Genomic DNA, 18,573 nt, shown 5'->3' with positions numbered 1-18,573 from the left:
GCGGTGGGGCAATCCCGTTGGGGAAATCTCACGGCCCAGGAAGCTACTTCTTTTCTTCCTGAAGATGCACTTGTCCGAACCTGACAACTAATCCACTGTCCTGCAGGTGTTTCACAATGCCGCAGAGACGTGGGCAAAGGTATTCTCTGGGGACCTGGAAAGAATGGAGATGTCAGTTCGAGTAGCAGATGCAGAAGGGCAGATTTCCCAAGATGGTAGGCCCCCCTATCCATCAGGGCGCTGGAAGGTGGTACCTGCGTTCCTGAGACCGAAAGTGAACAGGAAAATGATGGCATGATGATGGCGGTCTTTGGGATGTCATCAGGATGCACAGGGACTTGGAAGTAGATCCATCTTGGAGAAAATTTTGGCTCCGTGGAGGGCGCCTGTCAGGACTTGCATGTTAGGGAGGGGGTAGCGATTTGGTGTTGTTACCAAATTCAAGCGCTGATAGTCCCTGCAGGGCATCCATGAACCATCGGATTTCTTTACCACATGGAGAGGGGACGTCCACGGGCCTGATGCCATTTTACAAATACCCATGTGTTCCATTTCTGCGAAGGCCCGTTTGGCATCTTGTAACTTCTGGGGGAACAGACATCGGAACTTGGCATGGGTTGGTGGGCCCGGCGTGGTGATGTGGTGGAAGATGCCATGCTTTGTCGAAAACCCAGGTGACTGGCATAGTTCTGGTTTGAACATCGTCCGGAATTTCTGTAGGAGGGACGTGTAGCTTTAAAGGCGGAGCATGGAGGGTGTCCCAGGTCCATTGAGCTGATGGGAGTGCCACATCCTGTGTCCGAGGGCATGTCTGGTGACGTCAGCTAGGAGTCCATGGTGTCCTAAATCCTTGCAGAGGGAAACATAATATCTGCTACAACGAAAGGTCATGGCATCTGCTCCAGGATTGAGAGATAGCCCAGGTCGTTGCCGTGCGGATGGGGAGTTCCGTTTGCTGCTGTGAGGGAGGTAGCAAGTCCAGGTATTTTTTAAACCTTCCCTGGATGGCGGAAAACCAACTGCATTGCCCCTGTATCAACCAACGCTTTGGAGATCGTCTATGATAAAAAACCCTGCTGGGTGGGGGGAGTTGGGTTTTGCAGCCACAGCTGTTGTTTGTGGCTGCCTTTGTCGTTTACTGTAAAAGAACACGGAGGCCTGTAGGTTTTGGCGTTGGTCCCAAACTTTCTATTGTAGAAACACCACGTTGGGTTTGGCCATGTCTTGTGCTCTCTGAATGGCGGTCTCTTCTTATATACGGCGTTGATGTCTCCGTCATCGTCGCTGTCTTCCTCCGATGGGTTGCAGGCTCCCAGGGTGGCGGCTGTGAGGGCTGCAGCATGTGTCGAGGCCTTGGTGGCCTTGTATAGTTTCTGGGCGTTGTCAACTAAGGCATCCATGTCCAGGTTCTCTGCATCCCTTATCTGGCGCCAAACTTCCTGTGGGAGCGCATGAAGATAGCTTTGTCAGGTCAATTGTTCTCTTCCTCCCATTCTAATCGCTGACCTAGTGTTACTAACTCCCGCAACTGGTCCCAGGCTTCCTGGGTGATGCATCTCCGAGGGCTGGGATAACAGGTCGAATGTGTGCGCTGATGTCTCTCGACACGGGCATGGGTAGAATTGCAGCAGTTTGTTTTAAGTCTGTGTATGTGATTTTTGTCTGGTTGGGCGTCTAGCCAGGGGAGATTCTATTGAATACTTCTTCTGGGTGCTGTCATGACTATGTCTGATTTTTGTAGCATCGTCTGAGATGCAGCCTGGAAGTGCCGATCTACACGCCAGAACCACAATGCAAATGTTTTGGTGCGAGAAGTGTAGTTTGATTGTGTCTGGCTTGTTGGTGAGCAAGCGTGCAGATGATGCTAACGGGTTACGCATTGAGTTCTACTTCTGACACCTTGACTGCTCCACGCGCAAAATGTGGAGGAAAATGCCATATTGAGTCCGTTAAGGGTGCGATTTGTTGAGAGGTCAAACAAAGTGCTGAAACGTGCCTCTTTTTTGGTATGTCGTATTTCGTCCGTTATGGCACAGTTTCCGCCAGGTAGTTGCGAGGCCTAAACTGTACGCCATAGTTGTTCATTAAAATACTCTGATGGGTGGGTGTGGGCCGAAAGTTGGTCTGTCAATGGCTGGGCCAAAACCTTTACCTGTTCCTGTTGGGGTCGCAGTGAGGCTTCAGAAAAGTCAGAAGTGAAGGCTGATTCTTTATTATTCTCGACAGCAGGTGTTTATAGACAAAGCGGACGGAAAGGTAGCAGGCCGAGGCCCCAGCTCGCCGGCCATACAGGATTTGTGTTTTCTAGCAAGCATAAAAATACGTACAACATTTGTTACGCGACATATAAAAGGTAGATATACATATTGGCAGAAAGGCCATACAATGATGCATAAGATGTGGTACACAAAGAATCTGAAATAAACACAGGTAAAATACACAACGTGATTAATGTACATCTGAAAAGGAGAAACACAAGGAAAGAGAGGCGCGATTTGTTGCCCTTACAACAGCAATAACATAAATAGAGTGTATGGGCGTCAAATCGCCTATCCTTTCTTGTGTTTCTCTCTTCATACGTACGTTAATCATGTCATATATGTTACTTGTTGATATTTCAGATTCCTTATGTATCTCATTGTATGCATCATTATACTACATGTTCTGTAACGCATTATGTATGTCTTTTTATGCCTGTTAACAAACACAACTTTCGTATGGACGCAGCGGGGGCCTCAGGTCGCCCGCTACCTTTCCGTCTGCTTTCTGTATTATAAACACCTGTTGAGAATAATAAAGGATCAGTCTTTTACTTCTGACATTTCTTGAACCTCACACTGGTGACCCCGGAAAAGGGACAGGTAGCGTGGTTTTGGCCCAGCCATCAACGGATCTAAATATGACCGCAGCCACCATCAGAGAGCCTTTAGTGACTAACTGTTGCACAAAGCTTAGGCTCTGATAGCCCCTCCTGGTGGGAAACTGTGCCACGACTGATCTGCGTCACACTCAAAAAGGGCATGTTTAGCACTTCGCCGACCACCGAACAATCAGCACTATTAACGACTCCACACGAAGCGTGGTTTTCTTTCGATTTGGGTGCATGAGAGTAAAGATGTCGGAAGCTGAACTCAATGCGTAACCCGCTAAGCATCGTCCGTACACCTCTCTCTCGCCAACAAAGCCAGATGGTCAAACTTCCCCGTTTTCGGAGAGGCAGAACACGCATCATGGTTCTGGCTAGCGCAGACGCCAAGACTGCCTGGCGCGATTCAGACGGTAAGTATCAAATCTGACATCACCATGACGGCTCTCCCCCAGAAGAGGTGTTCAACAGAATTCCCCTGGTTTTCACAAGACCAACCTGTTATCCCCGCCCTCAGAGAAGCATCACCCAGGGAAGCCTGGACGAACTACGGGGGGCTGGTAACACTGGCAGGCTGCGTAAAAACAGGAGGAGTAGACGGCAGATTTAACAGAAAGCAATCTTCCTTCGGCGCTCCCCCGCAGGAAGTTAGATGCCAGATAAGGGATGCAGACACCGACATGGATGCCTTAGTCGACAACGGCCCAGAAACCATATGAGGCCACCAAGGCCTGAAAATGCCGCCACCTCACATTGCCTTGGGAGCTCGTAGCTAATAGAGAGAATGATGATGATGACGGAGACATCAATGTTGTTTATAGAGCGAAGACACCACCAGGGAACACAGGACATGGTCAAACCTCATGGTGCTTTTCCACAAAGTTCGAACTAACGCCAGAAACTGCAGGCCTCCCCTGTTCCTTCACAAAAACGACAAAGCGGTTGGTGCACAGCTTTGGCCGGGAAAACCAACCTCCCGACCAGCAGGTTTCTCATCGAAACGAAATTTCCATCGGCGCTGCCTGTTGCCAGATAGAGGGCAATGCAGTTGGTCTTCCCGCCATCCAGGGAAGGTTTAGAAAAAATACCTGACTCGACACCCGCCCTCATAGCAGCAAACGGAATTCACATGTGGACCAGACTATCTCAATTCTGGGACACAGATACCACTGGCCTTTCGTCATCACGGATGTAAAGGTCTCCCTGCTGGGCACAGATTTCCTAGGACACCACGGACTTCTAGTCAATGTCGCAAGACAACGCCTCCTCGACACAGGAACCAAATCCACACTCCTGCTGAATAGTTAATCTCCCCAACCCTATTCGAAATTAATGTATTCTTATTTCCCTCCCTGCTGTCTACCCAGGCCATGGCAACTTTGCTGTCTGTCCGCACAGTTACATTCTGAATGTCTAACAATCTGCTTAAATGCTTGCTGAACCTAAACCCCAAAGTTAAGGCTAGCAATTCTAGTTTGGGAATTGTTATTTTAGCCTGCTTCCTAGGAGTCACCCTCATTTTAGGCGTCAAGATGCTACTTTCCCCTTCTTCCCTCTGTAAGTATGTTACGGCTCCATATGGCTTGCTGGAGACATCAGTAAACACATGCAGCTCACAATTTCACCTTGACTCTGCTTAAAACTTTAGCCCATGAATCGATCTGAATTGTTCCAATATCTTCTTAGCTTTCTTCTTGGCTGCTTTTACTCAATACATCATCCCAACCTACTTCCTCTTCCCACATATCTGCAAAAACATCTACCCTTTTACAAACATAGGCTTTAACCAACCCAGAGATCAAAATTAGACATTAGCAAGGACAATTACCTGACTTCTTGTGAGTCTTGCTTTCCTCCCAACTCTAATCCCCTGCAAGGTTTTAGACTTAACAAATCTTCCCCTCTGTCCCACCGCATCCCTAGAATGGATATCTGTTCTGGTTCATTCCCTCCAATACTTTCATCGAATTCTGCAATGTTACTTGCCCACCCAGTCAGTGGCATGTTAGCTTTGTCTAGCAAGGTTTTTACTTTGGCATAGTTTTTCTCCATCTCCAAGATTGTATAGGTACCCAAAAAATTGTCTACGTAAAAGGATTTAATTAATTCTTCTCTTCCCCTCTCTTCTAAATGGGTTCTAATTACCTGTTGCAGTAGATAAGGATTTGTTGTGACCCCAAAAACAACTACTTTGAATCCATATGTTACTATGTGCCCATTTACCTTTTTCCACAAAAAAACGTGCATATTTTACATCTCAAGGGTTTAAGATTACTCGGTGGAAAGCTTTGGAGATATCTGAGGTGAGAGCGTACGGCTTCTCTCTGAAACGAATCAAATCTTACAATAGCTCTACCATGTTCACCCCTGGATACAAACAGCTTGTTTAGTTCACCCTAGCCTTGGAGGAGGCATTGAAAACTATGGAGAGGTGTCGTGAAGAATTTCTTTTTAACGCCAAAAGGGGGAGATAATAAATCCCTTCACTTTTTGTTCTGACTTCCTATGAAGCCAGTTCTTAAGTAATTTGAAGGACTTTTTTCATAATCCTTTACGGTAACTCCTCGCCAGAAATGTCACCTAATGAATGCAATTGGTAGGGCTGTGTTATAGTTGTCACTTGGTCTGTCTGACCCGCAGAAAGGTAGACTAACTTAGTAACCTTGCTCGGTTTTCTATATATTGATAACTTTGTCAATGGCAGCACGTTCTGAGATCGTAAACTGTTCATGTGGCATGATTCCTATCGTGCCCAACCTCCACCAGACTTCTACATCAGGTGCAGACTCTACTATTCTACATATCCTCAAGGTACAAACTTTATTACGTTAACTTCCTGCAAAGCCCACTGAGGTACTCCTCCCATTTAGGCGTGGATCCAACTATGTGTGACAAAACACTCACCCCCTGTCAATTTTTATCCATACCAATTACAAAGCAATTAAAATAATCTGCCCTAGTCAACAAGTTTACATTCTTCAACATTTCCCATCCCTTCTCTTGCAAATGATTCTTTACGTTGACGTCCGGATGTTGTGGACTGGAGTGGTCAATGCTATCGGTACTACTAACTTTAGCGGACTACACCTTCTCCCAGATGGACACAACACGATTACATCAAACTCTCCTTTTACTACTCAAGACCCAAACGGTAATGTTCAGTGCCACGCTGATGCCAGGTATTGTAATTGGTGCGGTCACCAACTAGAAATAAAGCCTGCACACGCCAGTATCTAAAAACATGGTGCTGTGTGAGGTACCTCTTCAAGTTCAAAGTTGCTGCATGTAGGCAATAAGGTTACTGACAACTCAACTGAAGGCTGATTCCCTACAGTTTCAGCATTTACACACTATTTCTCATTTTTTTTTATTTGACTGGGTGTCTCGAATTTACGTTAGTTCTATTCCCCGGGCATTCTTGCCCTCGATTAGTTACTGGTTGTGACAATACATGAAATGGCAACCGTCTGGTGGCAGGTTGGTTGGATGAACTCATGCCATGTATCGTATCACTACTTCGACCTTCACAAATGGGACTGTGATGTCTGGCATTACGCAATTTACAATTTACTTTACTGCTACAAGTCTTCCCGCTATGGCCTTAGCGAAACAATTAAAACAACGTTGCGATATGAATAGTTGTCGTTTCTTCAGAGCGCGTTAGATACTTGGTACAATTCCAGCGGTGAATGATTTCCATTACAAAAATGGACATGCTTTGTTGCGTGTAAAGCATTTGAGTCTAATACGGATTCTGACTTTCGTCATCTAGACTTTTCCCTGAAGGGCATCGCCTTCCATGCTACGAATAAGGAAATTAAGTGCAGGAACAATTCATTAGATCAAACTTCACACGCAAATACACAATGACTTCCTGATAGACTCGCCTCTCAGACAATTTTCTGACAAATTAGGCTCTAATGGCATCTGGTCTAATGCAGACCCACACAGTTCCTTGATTTGCTCGATCAGTAACGTCAATTCAATATATGGAAGGCTTTAATTCCTTACAATTACATTTTGGCACAAAAAAGATCAGTTAACTCTGATACAAGATTACCAAGGTCTGGTGGTGGTCGTTCATAATTTTTTTGCAACACCGCGCCACTTCTTAATTTCTGTCAGAGTATAATTTACACTCATTTGATAGATTCAGAATACTGTTGTTAGTTATTGAACACTACTTTGTCGCATGTATAAAGCCAGTAACTTGTTTTTTCAGCAGCATAATAAAGTCTTCATTACAGAGGGATATTGAGAGGTGCCAAAAGTGAAGAGCCACTGCCTCCATTGGTCAATGATGCACCGAGAGCACGGAAACAGCGGTGGTCCCTTGCCAGTTTGACTTGAATATAGAATTTGCGCCAAAGCTGCAGCACTGGGGCCTGCGAGGTCATTCAGCACAAACGAAAATTGACAGTAAAAGGTTTGAACGGTGTAACAGGAGGAAAACCTAGCAGTTGCACTGTCATTTTCGTTTCAGTGCTGAATGACCTCATAGGCCCCAGTGCTTGGCCTTTGGCCAAAATTCTATATTCAAGTCAAACTGGCAAGGGACCACTGCCTATTTCCATGCCTATCGGTACACATCATTGTGACCAATGGAGGCAATTGGCTGTTCCACTTTTGGCACATAATATCCCTTGTAATGAAAGACACTATTGTTAATGCTGCTAGTGAAACAGAGTTGCGAAACACGCACGCACGCGACAAAGTAGTGTTCAATAACTAACAACAGTATTCTGAATCTATAGGTAGTGTATACTGCAGTTCAGTAAGAAGCCCGTCTTATAGTCAGATTAAATAACCCCTGTATTGCCTCCCATACCCACCCCCATTCTGTGTGTGCGTGTGTAAGCATACTCTTTTGGAGTAAGTGTCTTTCCTTCCTTTTATCCGGTAGGGGGTTAGTGCCGTCAGTGCACCTCCCACATGTAGGCATTACTTTAAGATACTTTTGTATGTCCCTTGGCCTCTAGCTGCAACCCCTTTCATTCCTCTTACTGGACCTCCTTTCGTATTCTTTCTTCCATCTTACTGTCCACCCTCTCCCAACAACTGATTCATAGTGCAACTGCTTTGAGGTTTTCCTCCTGTTACACCGTTCAAACCTTTTACTGTCAATTTTCGTTTCAGTGCTTATGGGAATTGGTTCTTGTTAGGTGGAGTCCAGGTTAGGATGTAACACCTTTAGGTGGCCTTGTGAAATCTTTGTCCATAATGCTTTCCGCGTGACAATGATGAAATCAGCAGACATGCGCCATGCCTTTTTTTCGACTGCCTTTAGTGGTTTATGAATTTTCAGCCATTCCTAATGGTACAGTTCACTCACTGTCCCCGCTCCACATAATATCCCTGGTTAACCACTTGGGTCCCCAGTAATCTTACCTATAAGGAGGCTTAGAAAAACAAAAGCAAATGTTTCCACCAACAGTAACAGTCAGGAATGCACAACACAAGAAACAAACAGTCGGGAAAATGAACTGTTCACGAATTTGGCGAGAAATTAAAGTATCGAAGTATTACCAAAGTTACCACAAAGGTTATAAAAGTCATATAAATCCTGAAAGACACATGGATAATTTACCTTTTATGCACATCTATGCATGTTCAACTACCTTTATAACTATTTTAGCGGAAATACCTCCAACCAAGTATTTAACCCGGAGAAATTACATCAGAACTTGTGTTAAATGCTGCGATTTTGACCTGCAGTTAAAGCTATTGCAAAAAATATGCCTAATAGCAAATACTTAATCATGTCATAACGGTCGATCGTGTAATTGAAATACCATACCTGTTTGGGAGGGGTGGGTCAGTTTGTATTTATGGTACCTCTTCCACAAACGGACATTGAACTTTCCCCGCCGACGTGAGTAAAACCCTCAAGACTATACCAAACCTATGTTACCTCAATAAACCCATAAACCAAGCTACATCTCAAACAAAAATAATCTTAATACTGAAATGCTCCAAAATACCATTGTCATTACAAGGATAATCATTAACTCAGGCAAAATTGACGTATGGAAAAGTCAGCAAAACTAAACCAAATTAAGGTTACTTCCATCAGAGGTATTAAAAAACTAAGTTTGATCTTGATTTGAAAGGTTCTTTGACATATATAAGAATGTTAAAAATTTTATTGCATAAAAATGTTTGTCACCGCGTTACCTGAGGCCACCACAGCTTATATCAACACTTTTAGAAAGTCAAGGTATCTATCGGTTTACAACTTGCTAAGGCTACATTCCCCCAAGAGTCCCAGAATCCATAAATCAAATCAAGAGTTCACCTCGTAGAAGGATAGTGCCGTTAATGAACCTCACTCGTTGCTTCAGTTTTTTTGCAGTATCCCTTCGGCCCCTGGCTGCGACCCCTTTCATTCCTTTTACTATACCTCTGTTCATATTCTCTTTCTCCCATCTTTCCACCCTCTCCTAGCAATTGTTTCAACATTATTTCAGTGCCGAATGACCATGCTGGTCCCAGAGCTTGGCCTTTGGCATAAATTTTATATTCCAATTATATTTCAAGTCAAGAGTACTAACCTAGGAATACTCCCATTCCAAAAAGCACCAAAAAATTCAGAACAGAGTTAACATATACACTGTTTATCACATTACTTACATCTATAGAAATATTAACACGAAACTTTCAGTGGATAAGGATACTTCAGATATGGACAAAGCACCTCTACGAAATGTGGAACTCTGTTAACAACACACTTGGAAGTTAGACTGGATTCTGAAGAGAAGGAAAGGCAACATTCTGAAAGATGGCGCAAGTGTCTTTTTTTTTTTCTTGAGAGCGGGAATTTTGAATCTTCTCAGCCGGCTGTCGTCTTCCTCTTCTAAACTAACAAAATTTGTTCTCTGTGGTACAGTTCTTGGCAGTCTGCGTTGGTTACCAAGTCACTTGAGTCTATTTCCCTGAAGAAGGAACTGCATTGTTGTAACAAAGTTGCATTTCGTTTTTACCCTATCGACTTTATTGCCCCTTCCATGCATTGATGTTGCGTTAGGCTGCACAAGGCTTTCAAAACTTCAGTAAACCCTAGTACCTTATTATTTAAAGTCATTTAATTAATTATCGGCTTTATTACAGTAATGCCGTTCTAAGACTTCTTCCTATTACATTTCTGCGATTTCTATCTTGTCAAATTCAGACAACTGGAACTCACCAGATTTAGTATGTAAACCAAGGAATACAGTCTCCCTACGTAACTTATGAGGAAGATGAAGATACTTGCGCTTCAATGGTTTATTCTATATTACTCTGGTTTGTTAAGGTATTGACAAGAAAACTTTGCACCAACCAGATAGCAAATGCATTGCAGCTAACACAAAGGTGCTTAGGAATAGATTAACGCGAGAATCAGTAATGTATTTGGTGAGTATCATGAAAAATAAAGGCGTCATTACAAAATCTTACAGGGATTGGGTCACGTTCATGTTTGGCATCAAAGTATCTTTTTTCCGATATAATCTCTCTAGTGAGTTCGACCGCTGTACACAAAGAAATTTATTTAGGTCTCCCCACAAGAAGAAATTCCTTGTTGCTCAGTCCGGTCAGATCTAGGATATGAATGTACATATAAAGTTCCAAAGAGGAAGTTTCAGACCAAGTGGTGTTTCTTGGAGTTTCCAAGAATAAGGAAATATGAATTCTTAATCCTCTAATTTATTATTGAGCAGTTAAAATTTTGCAATATTGCTTGCATACTCCCAAATCTAAAAAGCACTATGAACACAGTTACCACAGAAATCGTTCATTACAACTCCAAAACATTCCCAAAAATTGATTTAATAATGCAGTTGATAACTAATTCCTAGTTGATCTTTCAATTGTTTTCAGGCCCTTGCTTCTTCAGCTATAATTTCGTTTTTTCTACACTTTGAAAGGAGACGTGTACGTCGTACAACTGACAAGCCAAGTTCCACATGCTTGCGAGGAAGACCTGATAATGTTTATCTGGTAGAGAAGTGAGGCTGGTCGTTTTGTCCTGCAAAGAAGATCAGGAATAATTAGCTTCTGACATTGGTAAAGAGCAGACATCTTTCCTGCATGAAAAGAGTTTAGGTGAAGAAGACTTCATAATTCAAAATGTTCGTAAAATCTTGCTAAAACCAAAGATCATAATAAAAATACATATAGTATATGTTTCTTTAAAAATAATATCATTCCACTGATTCACATATAATAAGTGTTCATTCAGTGTAATAAACCTTCTATTATCCTATCACATTTTTAAGCTCGACAAATCTTTAATAAGTTCCAAGTAAATATTTTAGCAATCGATTAAAACATAAACTATCAATAAAAACACCTTGAAAATATTTTGCTACGAAGCTACAATGTTCCATCGAAGAAGTAGGGGAAAAGACTTCCCTGTCCACTTCAAACTGTCAAAACGATTTCTACAGGGTATTTCATTCAAAATTATTTTGAATGAGAGACATACATAAGAGACAAAACGCCACTGAATTTAACTTTTGTGTGTGTGTGTGTGTCCGTGTGCGTGTGTGTAAGTAGAAAACCACTGGAAAAGGGGTACAATTAAAGACTAGGTACCAAGCGCTTTCGTGTATCACATAAACATATTCGATGAACCGTGAATTTATTCATAATTAACGTCACGTCTTCGAGTTCTGGTACATCAGTCAATTTATTCCCTTATTATCGTTATTCATGACCTCACAATAATATTCCACCGAGTGTGGTCTTTCTTTTTCTTCTTATGGTTGACACATCCCGCCGTCTGAGAAATATTTTCCTCTTTTCCTTTCCACCACTGGATATTTCATTAATGATTTTGTAGGCTTCACTAGCATCAACGCCACTTCCTCAGTACCTTACTCCCTCTATCAGTTCCATCTATATTTTCTGAATAAATGTACACATTATCCCCTCCCAATCTCTCTTTTCCCATTCTTTTGCACTGTCTCATAAACAGCTAAAATGTCTATTCTGCCTTTATTTCTGCCTTTATCATTCATTTTCTGCCTTCCTATTTTTCCTATCTGAGTCAGCGTTCTTAGTTTCAATTCCCTATTTTCACTCTATCCTTAGTATTTTAACCATGAGATTTTTAGCACCCATATATACCCGAGACTGGGGACCATTTCTATAAAGGACTGAACTGACGAGGTGAAAAGAGAACTGAAAATGAATGGCCTTATTATATATCTAGGAAGCTGTGAATGGCGTACCGTGTGTGGGGAGCATGACTCCATACGCATGAGCTTTCTGTGTAGTTTATGGAGTTTCTAATGCGAATGTTGTGGAAGTTTTTCCCGGCTTTATCCACGATTCATCAGTCAGAGACACACTCTTATAGAAGACAAGTTATTGCAATATATATATATACATATATATATATATATATATATATATATATATATATATATATATATATATATATATATGTGTGTGTGTGTGTGTGTGTGTGTGTATGTATGTATGGATAGATAGATATAGATAGATGAATGGATAGACAGATAGATATACATATATACATACATACATATACATATACTGTATATATGTATGTATGTGTGTGTGTGACTGTAGACAAAACAATATGGCTAGAATGTAACTCAAATCACAAAATTCATTTCGCGTTCTTACCCTGAAGAGAAGATCTTTTGCTGAGTAGTACTCGCTGAAGAGCCTGAAAAATGAATCTGGTTTGCCAAACACTTTGGCTGATTCTAGAAGTAGATGAAGCATATCCTGCCTTCTTGATGAAGACTCAGAAAATCTGGTAACAACCTAGAGAATAGATGAAAAGGAATAAGAAATTAAAGGAGTTTGCGTTGACAGAAGCTTATTACACTTTCAAAATGTATAAACATAATGGGTGTTTTTCCAGCTCGGTGGATAACAAAACTGAGATATTAACTGTCAATGACTGACTGACCAAACTGATCATATGAAATGCCCCTTTACACGAGATATGTTTATCATTTTTTAAAAAGGAGTCCCTTAACATACATCTAGCAGTGATTGAGTTTAATCTGGACAAATGTGCCTGTTTCTGTCTCATAATAAAAAAAAACTTGATGTAACACTAACAATGGATATGGATGGCCTCAACTAAGTAAAACATTTCCACTATAAACTGATCATACTGCACTACATTTTTACAGTACAGAGCATACAGCAATATGTGTCAATGTCCATTCTTACATTACGGCATAAATAACCAAGACTGCTGGGACAGAGAAAAATACAAATTATAAATGAGAAGCGTTATTATTTTCTTATGAAGGAAATTCTTTTCAGTAATCTGCAAGCTCCCACTGGAACTGAAAGTAACTTCCTTTCCAGGATCCTTGAGAAGGCCATGATGACTACAGGAATCCTGCCGCTCAGAGAGGAAACATCGTCTCAGATGCTTTAGTAAATGCGTCATTAGTCATATTTTATTATCGACTTTGACGGAGTTTAAAAAGTTAAGTATATATTAGTTTAACCAGACCACTGAGCTGATTAACAGCTCTTCTAGGGCTGGCCCGAAGGATTAGATTTATTTTACGTGGCTAAGAACCACCCGTTACTTAGCAACGGGACCACAGCTTATTGTGAATCCGAACCACATTATAGCGAGAAATGAATTTCTATCACCAGAAATAAATTCTCTTATTCTTCATTGGCCGGTCGGAGATTCGAACTCGCGGCCAACAGAGTGGTAGCTGAGAACGGAACCCGCTCTCCCAACGAAGAACTTGACGGAGTTTAATTTAGATAAGTCTATATTACGCGTTCTCTGTGTAATATACAGAACTACAAACTAAAGTATGAAAAATTCTGTTTACCTCTGGAGAATTATAACCTAAACAAAACAAGGACACATTTATAACTTTACATAACTATATACTCTTGAGTACCGTGGTATGTGACTTCTAAAAGCCTATTACGTGTACTCATTATATTTGAAGACATGTTTCCCTGTATGAATTGAGCATAAACCCCTCATACTATATTTTTAACCATAACACTGTAATACAATGCACTCAAAATCCTCTTAATAGGTGGTGCTTTCTACTTGTAGTGAATGGTCTGAAAGCTACTGATTCTTTTTAGAGATCCTAGTGAGAAAGTTTCATTTGAGATAAATTTTACCAATAATGGATGGATTTTCAACTGTCTCAGAAAATGTAACGTATATTATATATTTTTTTATATTGTGAAAGAATTTTGTTTAACAAACATCCACTAGTTTGAGAAATTTGTTAATTTTGCAGATATTCATAGTTGGTGAAGTCTCTTTTATTAAGTAATTCTGATAATAAGCGTTCTCAAAAACTTTCTTTTATAGTTTTGTGAAATTTCTGGGCATGGCGGCCCATAAGCAAGAAGCACTCAATTACCGTTTGGTGGTGTATAGGTCCCTTCCCAGTTTGGGGTACTGACCTTATAATCTGAAATTTTTTATCTTTCTTGTTATTTTTCAGATATAATATTTTAATTACCTTTTTTCCCGAGGTAGAATTCAGCGGTCCTCTCCTAAGGAAGTCCCGTAACACCTACTAGCTAACACAGGTTTATAAACGATGTTAAGCTTTTATTTAGGCTAACAGACAGTCAAATCAAACATATATATGCAACACCTATATTTAATGAAACGAAAGGCCCATGGATCAACAGATACATGCAATGTCACAGTATCACGATCCACAAAATCAAGACAAATTTAGAATTTTTGAAATGTCCAGCTTTCTGGACGAGTTATAAATGCTTCAGGAAATTACTGTGCCACCTGACAAAGTAAAGAATTAAAAAGTGGTTTTTATAAGCAACAAACATACACAGACAGATACTAACAATATCTTCCCGTAGACTACTGTTCCCATGCCATAACATATGGAACTATGAAATTCTAAGGTCATTCTAGCATGCTTGTGTGATTTTCCCATCTGCACGAACACCAGGCCATTGTGATTTTAATGCTTAAAAGGGAAAAATATGCTAATCTGGTCATGTAACCTTCTGCAAAGGTTCTTTTAAAGCTGATACATCACCTAATACTACATCAACATGATATTTGTGCATAATGACTAATCATCTGCTAAAATGCAAAAGCATTTCGTGACTTGTTTTATTCTCTCGACACTCAAATAATTTAAAATTTGATTGGAATTCCAAAACATCATGATTCCTGAGGGTTACGTCATTATATATTTGGCAATAATGAAAGCTGAGATGGTTATTATAGAACCGAAAAATGTAAAGATCTTTTCACAAACATTATCCAATGAAAATAAACTGATACAAAAAAAACAGGCACTAGACTGTAGTCTCTTCTAAACTTACCATATTTGCAGGAACCCTTCCAAGGTTGCACTGAGGGGCATTAGAACTATTTAAGGGCATGACCCCATTGGCACAAAGGAGTTGGAAGTCGTCAAGATTCAGTTGCGGTGGGACATATTCTCCTGCCACAGCTGCAAAGATTTGTACTTACAATTCATGCTTTATTGATGGCTTATGTCATCTAAACGAAGAAAAGTGGCTGGAAAATTTTAGTGTTGTTTTTCACGTTCTTTACCGTTTTAGAGGGTGACATTCTAATCTCTTTCTTCTGCTTTCATGCGACAAAATCTAAAAATGAAAACTTTAATACAATAGTCTTCATTACAAAAAACAGCGACAAAATTAAAGGAAATAAAAATACCTATTTTATTCTTAAATGCAAGCATTGAGCAAATCAAACAAAATAAAAACATGACAATTTCAACTTTCGTAATGAATCAAACCTACTGCCTTCAAAACGTAAAATTCATTACTATAACTGATAAATTTTCCTGAATTTCTTGAAACTTTTTTTTTATGCATGGAAAGGTTATCAGTTCTCAAAAATACTGACGGAGTTAATGATTTATGTGATAAAGGAGGATTTCTCTCTATAATTTTCATGTGTTTCAGAACTTATAATGTGCAGCATATATGGTTAATGTGAAAAAACTTCATAGGGGCCGTTCAAAAATTAAATAAGTTTTTTTTTTTTGTAATTTTTTACCCTACCTCCCCCCGTTGTCACGCCTCATAACACATGTCCAGACCCCCTAGAAAATTGTGTAACATCAGCTAGTACCAGCCCCCCGAATTAGTACTTTCCCTTTTTTTTAATGCAATAATATATTAAAGTCTAGCTTAATACCTGGAAATTATTTCCTTTAGGTTTCTCTTAATACTTTTATGTTATAATATTAAAGAATTACAGATAAATTTGAAATGAAAATATTCTCCTATCCCATGTTTAGAAGAGGATTAATTTAATTTGTGATATTTCTCTAAGTCATATTTATGCATAAAGTAGAGAATTCGGAGCTCAGAAAAGGGATGAGTTCGTGATATTCTATGTCATGTAATACTAGTAGAAAATGTTGAAGTACAAACATGGATTGAGTTTGTGATATTTTTTAAACATATAATTATGTCAAAAAAATATTAAATACCATATTCCCAATATTACTAAAATATAATAAAAGTCTATTGCAGAATCTTTACTATCTCTCTTTTGTCCTTCTACATTTACATCTTTTCAAAAGGAACAAAGGAAAAAAATCTGAAAATGTTATGTAACTTATGGCTGCAACCAACCCCCCCCCACCAAAAACACACTCATATCACTTTACCATACACCCCCTCCCCCGCTAAGGCGTTATGTAATTTTTGAACGGCCCCATAAAGGATACAGGTTCGAAGAGCAAGGAACAATTAAGGGGTCTATATTATTCATAAGAATTATGCAGTTCCAAAAGACCACAACAAGCTCATGAGAGTACTCAGTTGTCTGCATTCACTCTTCGAGGTTTTTTGAACGTGAGAATTTTTTTTAATCAACATAAGTGCTAGTAAATGACAGTATAACTTCAGATCTTTACGTGCCAGAGGCAAGCAGACGGACAGACAGAAGTACACAGACGGAGACAGACAGAAGCACAAAGAAATCTACAGGGCTGTAATAACAGCAAAGAAATATATAGGTGTCTTTATTTTTTGGTCGCGTTGTTCTCCTTGTAAAGCTCATGCTTTGGCCTCAATAATTTGTTGGCCCTTTTCAAGAATAGCCTACAGCACATCTGGAATAATACGAAAAAAGTTACTTAGACGACTGGCTTCAACGGTTAAATTTCCCACTTAGTGATACCTATTCCTTGCACTGAACTCTCATTATAGTACGTCCCAAATAAACTTGAATCAACCCTTCAATAACGAGAGTAAGGATCCAGTATTACTTTCCCTTAGTTTATAAGGCAAACCACCTGCACACAAACTCAAGGGGAAAGCAGTAATAAGTGTCGGTGTTCCACGTGCGAGTGCGCAAGACAGCTGGCAACTCTCTTACACCACAGTTAGTTATCCCTCTACGAAACCACTACTGATGGAAAAACATACTTGATTCGTGTGGCAGCTTGACAAAGGCAACATCTTTGTTGGACGCACTTAGGCAACCCATGGCGTCTGAGAAAGCATCGAAGAAATCACTCTTCCCACTAATACATCCAGTCAGCGAATAATCAATGGTGCTGTTGCCTGCAAGAAATCAACAGATTAATAGGATAAAGGAATGAGAAAAGAATAAATTACAGAAATTAAATTAGAGACATATATAATAAAAAAGCTACCTACGCAAATTTTAGAGTCTATATCTCTAAAATTAATGAACAAAAAGAGATCTACTATACACTGACTAGCCTAACAAAGCCTTTATCAGAAACCATCTGAATATCGGCGCAATCGAGTTTTCTGTATATCGTATAATGAAGGCCACCGAAAATAGATCTATCTTTTGGTGGTCTCGGTATAATGCTTTATGAGCCGCGGTCCATGAAACTTTAACCACGGCCCGGTGGTGGTCTGGCTTATATCGTTGCCAGAAGCACGATCATGGCTAACTTTAACCTTAAATAAAGTAAAAAAAAAAAAAAGACTAAGGCTAGAGGGCTGCAATTTGGTATGTCTGATGATTGGAGGGTGGATGATCAACATACCAATTCGCAGCCCTCTAGCCTCAGTAGTTTTTTAAGATTTGATGGCGGAGAGAAAAAAGTGCGGACGGACAGACAAAGCCGGCACAATAGTTTTCTTTTCAGAAAACCAAAAAACTAATAATGTACCGTAGTATACTTTACTATAAAACACCCGACTAACGGCTAAAAAATATACACTGGCATGCCTAATGTGGAACTTCATCGGAAAACCTGAGTAATGTCTGAAAAAATGAGAGTAAATTTAGTATGTAACTCTAACCGAATACACCTGATTAATGTCCTAAAAAAATTTTTGTAAGCTAATGACAAGTTTGTTTGAAAATCTTATTACAAAACCTTACTTAAAGACATTGGAGTAAAGCCTGGAAAAAGCCTGTATGATTATACGCAATCTCAGTCTTACCATCAAGGCTATGGCAAGTCGTCTTCCCGGCCAGGTCTGCGGTGGAGGTCAAATCAGGCGATTTCTTCACTACAGCGAGGAGGTAATAGTTGGTGGTCTGGGCAGCTCCATAATTTTCACTGACCAGGTCAACAAGGTTATACTTGCTGAAACAGTGATGGAATGTAAGAAGGAAATATTAAGAGAGAGAGAGATGATTTCAGTAAAATATATTATCTATATGTTTGATCCTTTAAATGGAACAAACTCATGGGATATAGAAGACTGCAAAAAAAAATAAATTGTTCCTTTGTTTGAATATC

At 40.1% G+C, this 18,573-nt stretch overlaps 1 protein-coding gene across 1 annotated transcript in view; it reads right to left on the bottom strand.

Annotated features, from left to right (window-relative positions):
* Positions 1-10,114: 10,114 nt before the first annotated feature.
* Positions 10,115-18,573, bottom strand: part of LOC136839029 (uncharacterized) — a 60,647-nt gene continuing 52,188 nt past the window's right edge. The window contains exons 24-28 of the mRNA XM_067104698.1: positions 18,272-18,417; positions 17,273-17,410; positions 15,185-15,315; positions 12,497-12,640; positions 10,115-10,871 (exon numbers count right to left, since the gene is read on the bottom strand). Coding sequence (XP_066960799.1) covers positions 10,740-10,871; positions 12,497-12,640; positions 15,185-15,315; positions 17,273-17,410; positions 18,272-18,417 — 691 coding nt within the window. The 3' untranslated portion in view covers positions 10,115-10,739. The remainder of the gene's footprint in view (positions 10,872-12,496; positions 12,641-15,184; positions 15,316-17,272; positions 17,411-18,271; positions 18,418-18,573) is intronic.

This window comes from Macrobrachium rosenbergii, chromosome 1 (assembly GCF_040412425.1).
Source record: "Macrobrachium rosenbergii isolate ZJJX-2024 chromosome 1, ASM4041242v1, whole genome shotgun sequence".
NCBI lineage: Eukaryota > Metazoa > Arthropoda > Malacostraca > Decapoda > Palaemonidae > Macrobrachium > Macrobrachium rosenbergii.
This window is presented reverse-complemented; position numbering and strand designations above follow the sequence as displayed.